We start from the raw sequence: 12,188 nt of genomic DNA, 5'->3' as shown, positions 1-12,188 counted from the left end.
TCTATAAATAGAGAGTAACCCCTATTATTGAAAAGAACTTGCAGTTGCAAAGAATAAATATCAGTTTGGGACAGAGAGTTACTCTACAAAAACTCTTCATCTTCTTCCCCTACTTTGATAAAACCCTAATTCCCTTTCTTCCCCAATTTTTATCTTTTATTTCTTTCTTCAATTATCAATTGTGCAGCAGAATTCTCCATAGATTTTGGTGAATTTGTAACAGAAATGCTTCCAGAAGGTAACACGCCGCCAAACTGTACTTATGAGGCCAAAAAGATATTATGTCCAATGGGTTTGGACTGTGTCAGAATAGATGCATGTCATAATGATTGCATATTATATAAGAATGATTTTGAAAACTTGAAGGAGTGCTCGAGGTGCGGGGAGTCACGCTACAAGAAGAAGGACAATGGTGTTGATGACAATGATGGTGTAAGTAGCAGCAGTGTTCCTGCCAAGGTGATGTGGTACCTACTGATAATTCCATGGTTCAAGATATTGTTTGCTAATGTTAGTGATGCAAATAATACTAGATGGCATGTAGATGAAAAAGTGTGTGATGGAAAAAATCTCCATGTAGCTGTTTCACTGTAATAGGAAGAAAATTGATTCCTTGTATTCAGATTTTTCCCTTGAACCGAGGAACCTTAGGCTTGAACTTTCCACTGACGAAATGAACCCTTTTGATAATTTGAATACTAATCATACATCATGGCATATTCTTCTCATACTTTAAAACTTATCTCCATGGTTATGCATGAAGCACAAGTATATGATGTTATCGATGATAATTTCGGGTCCAAAACAACCAGGGAACGACATTGATGTTTATTTAACGCCATTGATTGAAGATTTAAGACTTTTGTGTGATGAAGGTCTTGATGTTGATGACGCGTATACATGTGTTAACTTTAAGTTATGTGCCATGTTATTTTGCACAATCTATTCAATTTCCTGCATACAGTAATTTATCTGGATACAACGTCAAATAACATAAAGTGTGTCCTATATGTGAAGTTAATACATGTCACCACCAATTACAAAATGGAAAAAATACAGTGTATCTTGGGAATCAAAAATTTCTAAGACCTAATGGAGAGCAGGAGTTTGATATCGCTCAAAAGCCCTTAACTGGGAAGAAAGTTTATAGAAAAAATAACACATTAAGGTTGTTGTCTTTGGAAAGAAACAAAAAAAGTTTATGGAGAAAAATATTTGGAAAAAGAGGTCAGTATTCTTTGATCTTCCATGCTGGTTTAGTCTTGATGTGATGCATGTGGAGAAAAATGTATGTGATAGTCTGATTGGAACACTTCTCAACATTAAAGGCAAAAAAAAGATACTAAGAAATCCCGTGAAGATATGGTTGTGATGGGTATACGACCAGATTTAGCCCTAAAAGAAGTAGGAAATAGAACCTATTTGTTCCCAACATGTCACACTTCTTCTAAAAAAGAAAAAAAAACTTTCTGCGATTGTTTGCATGGTATCAAAGTTCTTCAATGGTACTCATAAAATATGAAGAAATTTTTGTCAGAGAACGATCACAAATTAGTTGGCTTGAAATCTCATGATTGTCATGTCTTGATGCAATAACTTCTACCAGTTGCTATCTGTGGCATTTTACCAAGAAATGTAAGGTATAATCATATTGTGCTTATTCTTCAATACTATATGTAGTAAAGTTATTGATCCTGGAAATTTAGATGACTTGGAACATGAAGCTGCAATTATCTTATGCCAATTAGAGATATTTTCCCTCCATAGTTCTTTGACATTATGGTTCACTTAGTTGTTCATCTAGTAAAGGAGATTAGAATTTGTGGTCCAGTTTATTTACGGTGGATGTATCTGGTTGAGCATTACATGAAGATTTTTAAAGGGTATACAAAGAATCATCACCGTTCAGAAGCTTCGATCTTAGAAAGGTACATCATAGAAGAAGCTATTGAGTTTTGTACAAACTATTTGTCAGAAGCTTACTTTATAGGAATTCCCGAGTCTCGTCATAATGGATTTATTATAGTAGATGTATTCAAGGTTTAAATGTTAAGACATTTTCCCGAGAAGTAGTTCTTCAAGAACATTTGCATATATTGAATAACCTTACTAGAGTTCAACCTTACTTGACCGCTCAGAAAAGTCTTTTAAATAAAAAAATCCCCCGGATGAATGAAAAATAGTAGTTGACCGAGCATAACAAAACTTTCATAAATTGGTTTAATGAAAGTATTTCTAAAGAGAGTAGTGCATCAGATCTTTGCAAATAGTTGTCACATATGCCTAAGTTTAATGTAATTACTTGATGTGCATACAACATTTCTAAATGTTCATTATATACAACCCAAGCATATGAACGAACCTTTCGTCATGACAACCCAAGCAAAGCAAGTTTTTTATGTCACAAATTCTTCTAACACTAGATGGTCAATTATTCATCATGGTAAACATCTTCTTGATAGTACTGATGAAAAACAAAATTTTAACTATGAGACGCCTTATTTAGCAACACATGTACGTCAAATATCAGAAGAAAATGATTCAGATGATGTGCATGCTATTCGTCGTGATCATGAAGATAGGATATAGGAAAATTAGTAAGTAAATATTTTATATCCCTTTGAAATTTATAATTAATCATTTTACTCCTTTTTAATCATTGTACTATATATTTAAAGTTGTTGTTGATGGACCTAATTAGTTTCAAATGTTGTTCAAACTATAGGTGCTTAAGGACCAGTGACAAATCCTATTGGACAGCCTACAAAACTTTTCATTTTGGTTATTGCTTTTGTTTCACAATCCTTTGTTTTAGTTTTTGATGTAAAATTATAAAGTGTGTGCCATTTTGGGTTTGTATTTGGTTTAATCAATGAATATTTATGGTACAATGTTTCAGATTAAGAAATTGGCAAAATGTACAATGTTTCTGTTTCAGGAATCTGTAAAATATGGTTCTATATTCAAGAATATGGTTATGTAAATGGTTCTGTAATACATGTGCAAATGACAGTAAAAAAATAATGTATCCCCTCGGTGTTTACATAAAACCGAGGTAATAACATTGAGATATTACCTCGCCGTTTACATAAAATTGAGGTAATAACATTGAACGCATCATTCAGTTCTGAAAATAATAAAAATGCTGATAATGGGGATCGCATCCACGACCTTTTAATTTCTAACCTCGGTTTTAAAAACACCGAAGTGACAATTACTTTTTATGTCGCCCTTCGTTAACTTATTTGTGCTGTCGAGATTAAATGCATTTCATGATCGATGTTAGATATGTTATTTATAGTAGTACTCGCTTCAAGTTAGGATGCAAATAATTTACATATTTATAATAAATAATATAATTAAATTAATACTATTTAGATCAATAGCGCTAAACTTCAAAAAGGTTTCATTTTATTTAAATTTGTATTTTGGGTGATGGAATAAAATTTATACATCAATATCCATCTTATGCCTATTATTTTAAATACTTGCAATGCGTGGTTTCATAATCATTTTACGTTAATTTTAATATTATCATGGAATTTCTATTATAAAAATTATGTTCGTCTATGATCGACACTTGACAAAATAAATAGGCTACGGCAAGGTACAAAATGTAATTTCTAAATTCAACTAATGTTACCATAACACTTTGCTATGGCATTCTCGGAAAAAGAAAAACAAATGAAGAATCTACCAGCAAATTACTTTAAATTTAACAAAATCAAAGTGGTCAAAGTGGTCAAAGTTGATGAACCTGAACACTTAAGTCCAATAATTGATATGTAATGGATCAAAATAGATAAATCTATCTTATCTAAACAAACACTACAACAATAAAAATAAAATCAAACGTTACCGCACCAAGATGAAAAACAAAATAATAATAATAATAATAATAATAATAATAATAATAATAATAATAATAATAATAATAATAATTGACAAATAATGGGAGAAAATCAATTTAACGTGAAAACCATTTTGTATAAATAAAATTACCAAGAAAATAAATCAAATTGTTAATTAAAAAAAAAGTAAGATGTGATTGTATGTATGATGTTTTCTACCACGATCGTGCGGCCGTGATTATAAGTCGAGTAGCACGCTATCTACCACAACAGTTATTTTAAACAGTCGTTGTTGCATGTCTCAATTTATCACAACGCTTAATTTAAAAAATTGTTGTTGTATGTTTTTTAATAAAATAAAATAAAATACAGCAGTATAACAACAACAACAACAACAATAACAACAAGAAGAACAAAAACAAGAACAACAAGAACTACAAGAACAACAACAATAACAAGAAGAAGAAGAAGAAAAAGAAAAAGAACAAGAACAAGAACAAGAACAACAAGAACAACAATAAGAACAACAACAACACCATTAACAACAAAAAGAGCAACAATAACAACAACAAGAATAACACCAACTAACATTGCTAACTTGAATCCATGTTTTCCTTGTCCTGTTCAAGTTGGAGAAGAGGTGACGGCGTTCTGAAATTTGTTAATGAAAGAAAAGATGTTTTAGATTTTTGTTTATGTAAGAAATGATGTTTTCGAGTTTGGTTTAGTGGAGAAAGAGAGTGTCGTAAATGGAAGAAGATTTTTGGAGATAGAAGATGAAGTTCATCTAAGTTTTAGATTTCACATATATCACTAATGGTAGTGTCTTGAGCGCTGATACTCACTAAATGGACGACAAAGATTTGTTTAAGAACGGTGAAGAAACTCAATAAACACGCTTATATTTCCAACCTATCATAAAAAGTGGCTTAAAAATAAATAAAAACAAAACTGTAGGTTTCAAACTATCACAACGGTTACTTTAAACAATCGTTGTTGTATGTCTTTTACTACATAAATAAAAACAAAATTGTAGGTGCTAGGATTCGAACTCATGACCAGACACCACTTTTCACCACGGTTGAAAGTTTTAACCATGGTTAAAAATGACTTAAAAATAAATAAAAACAAAAAATATAGGTGTTAGGATTCGAACGTATGATCAGACGACATTTTTCACCACGATTGGTACATATGACCGTTGTGAAATATCTTTTAGTAAATACCAAAAAAAAAAGCGCCCCAAAAAAAATTATTACCATGGTTAACATGAAAACTGTTGTAAAGTGTGTGTTACGAAATGTCTATTTTGTAGTAGTTGAGGGTGTAGCACCCTATCCCTGAAAACTTTTAATTAAAATAAAAACATGCAATAATTGTATTTAAACAACAATGGTGTCACACATCTCACAAATAGTCATACTTTTCAAAAACTTTTTATAACAATGCAACGAAAATTCATATCATAACATCTCAACTGAAAACATCTCAACTGAAAACATCTCAACATAATTAAATAATTCATAAACTTCAGAAAATAACATATAACAAAACCCATCCCGATTTTACACTATAAGAGTGATACCGCATGAAACTAAACTCAAAACAGTAAACAAAACAAGTCAACGTATATGCCAATTCGTTGCAACAAGCAGCATCTAGTACTCCTTTACCTGAGTATGTCTAATACCAGCATAACGAACAACATAACTACAACAAAAAAGGGTGAGAATAACTTCACAAATGTTATTGATGTATTAAACAACAAGGATAATTTTAAAAAATAATCACATCTACACATATAATAATTCACATCCACAATAAATATAATGCAATTAAATGCTATGTCATTTACCTTCTATAAGTATGTGGTACCAAATTTTGAATTTCTGGTATGTGCTATTGAGTTATCCATGTCTCTAGTTCCTATCTCAACTTGAAACTGTCATTAGTTCCTCTCTGAACCTGGCCTCGTTGGACCGGAGTCCTACCTATCTCTGATATACATGAGTGCATGAAAGTCAATAACAACTTTCACAAACACATTCTCAATAGTCAAACTCAAAATCAAAGAATTAACATTCATATCTCGTACTCAACAAGGTTCTCTCTGAACCACAATTTTACCAATGTAAGGTCAACTCCGTAGTTCCTCTCTGAACTAATCGACTCAAAATATGTTATGCAATCATAGCTCAACCATATAAATATATAATATTCACACATACATATCAACAGTGCAAAATTATTATTGAAGTAAGACCGTCAATAGGGTAAGGTAACGAGTATTTAAGACAAACTCTAGCCTTATCAAAATAGCTTTGAACCTATCAGATTACTCAAATTTAAGCTCAACCCACTCAATAATATTATTATAAATTACTCAACAACTCAATTTTAACTCTTTTGACTTGACAACCTTAAACAAATAAGACTATTACTCAAAAAGTAACATTATAATGTCAAAAGGCTTCAAACTCAACTCAAGTGTATCCTATATTCTGATCTCCAACTTTAAACAACTCAAAAGCATTTCTGACAACTCTAATGTAACAAATCTGACTCTTAAACTCATTGAAAGGTAACGAAAAGTCATTGTACTCAAAATTGCTCAAAAACTCGTCGATGGGAGAGGGAATCCAAAATCTCTGAATTGTCGAACCTCCCGAGAACTGGCCAAACCAACCCTCCCACGTGCCCCCGAGTGACACTCCATTGGGGCCTCCTCCGTGCGAGCACTGTTGTTGACCACGACCTAGCCACTAAGTTCCGGCCCCTTACCGCACGAAATTACTTTGTGCTCCTTTGACCTTGTGTCACACGTGCTTCGGCTCCGCTGCAGCCTTGTGTCGCATGCAACCTCACTGCCGCCACTCCCCGAGTGACACTCCATTGGGGCCTCCTCCGTGCGAGCACTGTTGTTGACCACGACCTAGCCACTAAGTTCCGGCCCCTTACCGCACGAAATTACTTTGTGCTCCTTCGACCTTGTGTCACACGTGCTTCGGCTCCGCTGCAGCCTTGTGTCGCATGCAACCTCACTGCCGCCACTCACGCGGGACATTGCGTCTCCGGCCAGGCTCCGCCTCACGTCGCCTCCTATCAGGCGTGGCTTATACCGCTGCCGATTCTAGCACGACTCCATTGTGTGGCATCTCCCCCTCCCCTAACTTGATTCGATTCCCAATTTTGATTTTTTTTGGTTAAATTGATTATTTGGGAAAAATATGCCATTGAGATTTTTCTGACTTTTATAATTTTTGCTCAACAACACAGATCGAAGCACATCAATAGTACATATAAAATATATTCCTTGATCCAATTATTATGATAACAATGTATCAACAAGGACTCCAGGTAAAACAATATAACAAGACTCAAGAATTAATCAGAACAATTTAAGGTAACCCTTTGGGCACAAGCATACAACACGAACAAAGAATTGATAAGGAAAAGATACAAGGGTTAGGATCCCTCACCATCTGAATGCCTAAACACTCATATGAAAATAGTTTCCCCCTTACCTTGAAGTTGTTGATTATTGAACTTTCTTTCCCTTGGGATCTACCTCTCTCTTCCTTCCAATGATCTCTCTAGCTTTCTGCCTCTTTTCTCCAACTTTTCATGTACTGTGAAAATTTTCCCCACCATAACTTATCTATTTATTCACCCTAATTTGACTCATTCCCCTCTCACCCCTCAAGTCTCCTCACCCCCACTCATTCTATTTTCTAAAACTTTGTTTTAATTTAATTCTATATTCTTTATTATTTTATTAATAATAAAAAATATTATTCTAATTTCATTATTTCTCTAACTCTCACTACACTTCTGCTCTTTTTCGATCCACCCATCACTCCCTAATTTAAAAAAAAAAATCTCCCAACTCCAAAGTATCTCTAATATTCATTAAAGTAAATAAATCACCAATAAATCAAATAAAACTCATATATCACCCAGATAATTAAAATAAATTAATATAAGTTCAATTAAAAATAAATAACTAAAGTTGGGGTATTACAACGCACCCCCATTTAAAAGGATTTTTGCCTTCAAAAATTACCTGACGCAAATAACTTCGGATAAGACTCCTTCATTTGGCTCTCCAGCACCCACGTCACGGTACCTCCAGGAGGTCCTTCCCATACTAGCTTCACTAAAGCTATATCTTTACCCCTTATATGCTTTACCTCTCGATCCTCTATTCGCACACGTGATGCTTCAAAAGTCAAGTTATCTCACACTTGCAGATCATCAATTTAGATCACATGAGACGGATCGGTAATATACTTCTGAAGCTGAGACACATGAAAAACATCATGAAGGTTCTAAAAAGATGGTGGTAAGGCAACTTGATAAGCAATAGCTCCAACTCTTTAGAGAATATGATAAGGACCAATGAAACATGAAGTAAGTTTATGAGACTTCAGTGCACGACCAACACCAGTCACTAGAGTGACTATCAAAAACACATAGTCACCCTCTTGAAACTCAAGAGTCATTATCCTCTTATCATGATAACTCTTTTGTCTCCTCTATAATACTTTTATCTTCTCTTGAATCATTTTGACCTTCACAATAGTCTATTAAACAATCCCAGACTCGTGCATAACACTTTCATTGGATTCATACTAACACAAAGGTGTCCCCTACACCATCTACCATACAAAGCCTCAAAAGGTTCCATTTTAATACTGGAATGGTAATTGTTATTATAAGTAAACTCAATCAAAGGCAAGTAACTGTCCCAAGCACCTCCTTGCTCTAAGATACAAGCTCTCAACAAATCTTCCAAAGACTAAATAATCCTCTTAGTTTGACCATAAATATGTGAATGGTAGGTAAAACTCAACTTCAATTTAGTTCCCAATGTTGCATACAAGCTCTCCCAAATCCTCAACATGAACCTCAGATCTCTATTAAAAATAATACTTGACGGAATACCATGCAGCTTCACAATCACATTGATGAAGATCTCAGCCAACTTATCCAACAGAAAACTGATCTTTATCAGAAAAAAATATGTCGACTTAGTCAGTTTATCCATAACAATGCAAATCACATCGCTTCACCTCGGGGTCTTTGGAAAACCTATCACAAAATCCATAGAGATACTATCCCACTTCCATTCAGGAACACTCGACGGTTACATCAATATGGACGACTTATGATGCTCAACCTTTGACTTCTAACAAGTCAAACAAGCATAAAAAAATTTCAGCATCCTTTTTCATACATGGACACTAAAATATTTTCTTAAGATCTTGGTACATTTTAGTAGCTCCGGGATGAATACTCAAACTACTTTTGTGACTCTCTTCCAAAATCATCTTCTTAAGTTCCGGCAACATGAGGCAGACAAACTCTGTCCCAAAAATCCAAGATCTTATTATCATCAACTCTAAAGTCCACTTATTTACCTTGGTTAAAGAATACTCGACGGTCAACCAATTCCAAATATAACTTCTTACCTTCTTTGATTTCATCAAGAAAATTGTTGTTCAACTTTAGTATTCCCAACTTCACACTAACAGGAGTTATCTCACACACCAAGCTAAGATCTCGAAACTTCTCGATCAAATCAAATTCTCTAACCATCAATGCTTACATATGCAAGGAGTTCATCCTTAACGCATCTGCTTCCATATTAGCCTTACCAGGATGGTAAATCAACTTGAAATCATAGTCCTTCAATAATTCCAGCCACCTTCACTACCTCATATTCAATTCTTTCTGATCAAACAAGTACTTCAAACTCTTATCGTTGTTAAAGCCTTAAAACCTCGAATGATATAGAAAATTCCTTTACACCTTCAGCATAAAAACTACAGATGCTAACTCTAAGTGATGGGTAGGATAATTTCTCTCATGAATCCTCAACTGCCTCAAAGCATACACGACACCCTAACGATTCTACATATGAACACTACCTAAATCCATCTTTGAAGCATCATAAAACACAACAAAAGATTCATTTTCATATGGTGAGATCAAAATTGGTGTCGTCGTTAACCTCTTCTTCAACTCTTGAAAACTCTTCTTGCATTGAACATCCCACACATAAGCTTGACCCTTTCGAGTCAACTGAGTCAAAGGCAATGCTAACTTCGAAAATCCTTCGATAAATATTATGTAATAACTAGACAAACCAAGAAACTTATGATCTATGTAACATATTTAGGAGTCTCCCATTGCAACATTGCATCTACTTCAGACTGGTCAACTGCTATATCACCACTGGAAATCACATGGCCAAGGAAACTCACTTCTCGCAACTAGAACTCACATTTGGACAACCTGGCGTACAACTGCTTTTCTCGCAAAAAATTGTAACACAACTTACATATGTCCGCTTGCTCTTTATATGATTTGGAATACACCATGATATCTTCTATGAACACCACGACAAACTGGTCCAAGTAAATATGGAATATCTTAATTATATAATCCATTAACACACTCGGGGCATTAGACACATCAAATAACATCCTTGAGTACTCATAGTGACCGTATCGAGTTCTAAACACAGTCTTTGAAATATCTTCAGCCTTCACTCAAATTTGATGATAGCCTGATCTCAAATCAATGTTTCTAAACATATAAGCACCAACCAATTAATCCATAAGGTCATCAATTATAGGAAGATGGTACTTATTCTTGATAATAACCTTATTTAGTTGTCGATAATCAACACGCAACCTCATGATATCATATTTGTTCTTAACCAGCAACACTGGTCCTTCCCATGAAGATACCCTTGGTCTAAAAAAAATCCACGAGCTCTTCCAACTGACTCTTCAGCTCACCCAAATCTGACGCTGACATTTTGTACGATGCCACAAACACGGGTCTAGTACCAGGTACTAAATCTATGTAGAACTCAACTTCTCTCTATGGAGGAAAATCACTAATGTCATCTGGAAACACATCTGAAAACCTGTACACCATTGGAAGTTTAACAATCACATCTTCGGTCTTGACTTTCAAAGAAGCAAACATAGATAACACTTGAGCCTCATCTTTCAAGAGCTTTTTCAGTTGATTAGAAAATATAAACCTCGAATCTTCCTCTTCACCAAACTCAGGAAGCAACATTGACTTGTTGAAACAATTGATATGAACGTGGTTAAACTCCAACCAGTTCATCCCCAAAATAATGTCAAGTTAACTCAAAGGAAAACAACTTAAGTCAATCCCAAAGTCCTTACCATAAATTGTCACAGGAAAATTCAAATTAACCATCATAGTAGTCACTGAACCATTAGTTGGACTATCAATGACCATACTACCATTCAAAGAAGACACCACAATATTCAACCTTTTCAGACAATCAAGAGATATAAATGAATGTGTTGCACCAATATCAATAATAGCAATCATAAAGACACCATTAATGTAACACATACCTCGAATCATGTTATCGGACCTAGAAGTCTCTGCTCCACTCAAAATAAATACTTTCCCATCTGATTGAGCGTGCCTCGATTTCTAGCACTGACTACGGAATGACCTTGCCACACTTGAAACACAATTGAAACATGTCACAACCGTATTATTTCATTCATTAGTATGATGAATGACTTTACCACACTTGAAACACTTCACGTTAGTAGATTCTGAAGCATGATGTCCCAATCCTCTGCATTTGAAACATGTAAGGGAAGTAAGACCACCTCCCCCACTTGTTCCTTTCTCACCGAAGGTCTTATGATGAAAATTTTGTTTACCCTAATCAGCTGGAGTCACATAAGGTTTTCCATAATACTGGTTCCCGATTTTCTTCTCACTATCAATCTTGTAGTGAGCATATATCTACACGACTATCTTGATTATAGATTCTGCACTTGTTGACTAGCATAAAAAAATGACAAATCTCTTCATAACCAATGAGTTGCTTGATTTTAGAATGTAACCCACTCCCAAACTTCACACACTTTGATACTTTATCTTCCATACCATTGTAGTGGGGACATAATCTCAACAACTTTTCAAATTTAAGTGCATAATCTGCAACAGTCATGCTTCATTGCTTCAGCTACAAGAACTCATGCTTGAAGTTATTCCAAGTGATCTTAATACTTATAGCTTCCAACCATTGGTGTGCATTGTGTAAGACCCCAATTTTGACCCTAAGATCCCTCATGGCATCATAACATTGCATTTGCATTGCCTCAAGGATCATAAGCATCTTGGCTCCTTACCTTTGGGTGGGACCTCTTGTGAGTGGTTTGAGATCACCAAGCATGCCTGAATTGTATATCATTGCTTTTCTTATTTTTTTTATTAACCAAGAGCACAAAAATATGTCACTAACATCTTTTGTTTGTAGCTTGAGCA

General features: G+C 34.5%; 1 protein-coding gene across 1 annotated transcript; it reads right to left on the bottom strand.

The window, feature by feature from the left end:
• Positions 1 to 10,742: 10,742 nt before the first annotated feature.
• Positions 10,743 to 11,267, bottom strand: LOC127131707 (uncharacterized). Its single transcript, XM_051060623.1, has 2 exons — positions 11,060 to 11,267; positions 10,743 to 10,921 (listed from the first exon to the last, which is right to left on the bottom strand). Exons 1-2 carry the CDS (start codon positions 11,265 to 11,267, stop codon positions 10,743 to 10,745), a joined length of 387 nt encoding a protein of 128 aa, XP_050916580.1.
• Between the last annotated feature and the right edge of the window lie 921 nt (positions 11,268 to 12,188).

The sequence above is a fragment of the Lathyrus oleraceus genome, chromosome 3 (genome assembly GCF_024323335.1).
Source record: "Lathyrus oleraceus cultivar Zhongwan6 chromosome 3, CAAS_Psat_ZW6_1.0, whole genome shotgun sequence".
In the NCBI taxonomy this organism is placed as follows: domain Eukaryota; kingdom Viridiplantae; phylum Streptophyta; class Magnoliopsida; order Fabales; family Fabaceae; genus Lathyrus; species Lathyrus oleraceus.
This window is presented reverse-complemented; position numbering and strand designations above follow the sequence as displayed.

Bases quoted from the DNA above. Each gene is read 5' to 3' on its own strand.
- LOC127131707 (XM_051060623.1), bottom strand. From the start codon at position 11,267: ATGATTCGAGGTATGTGTTACATTAATGGTGTCTTTATGATTGCTATT. The intron at 10,922-11,059 runs GTAAGGACTTTG...AGTTTGGTGAAG, and splicing joins TTTTCCTGTGACAATTTATG to AGGAAGATTCGAGGTTTATA.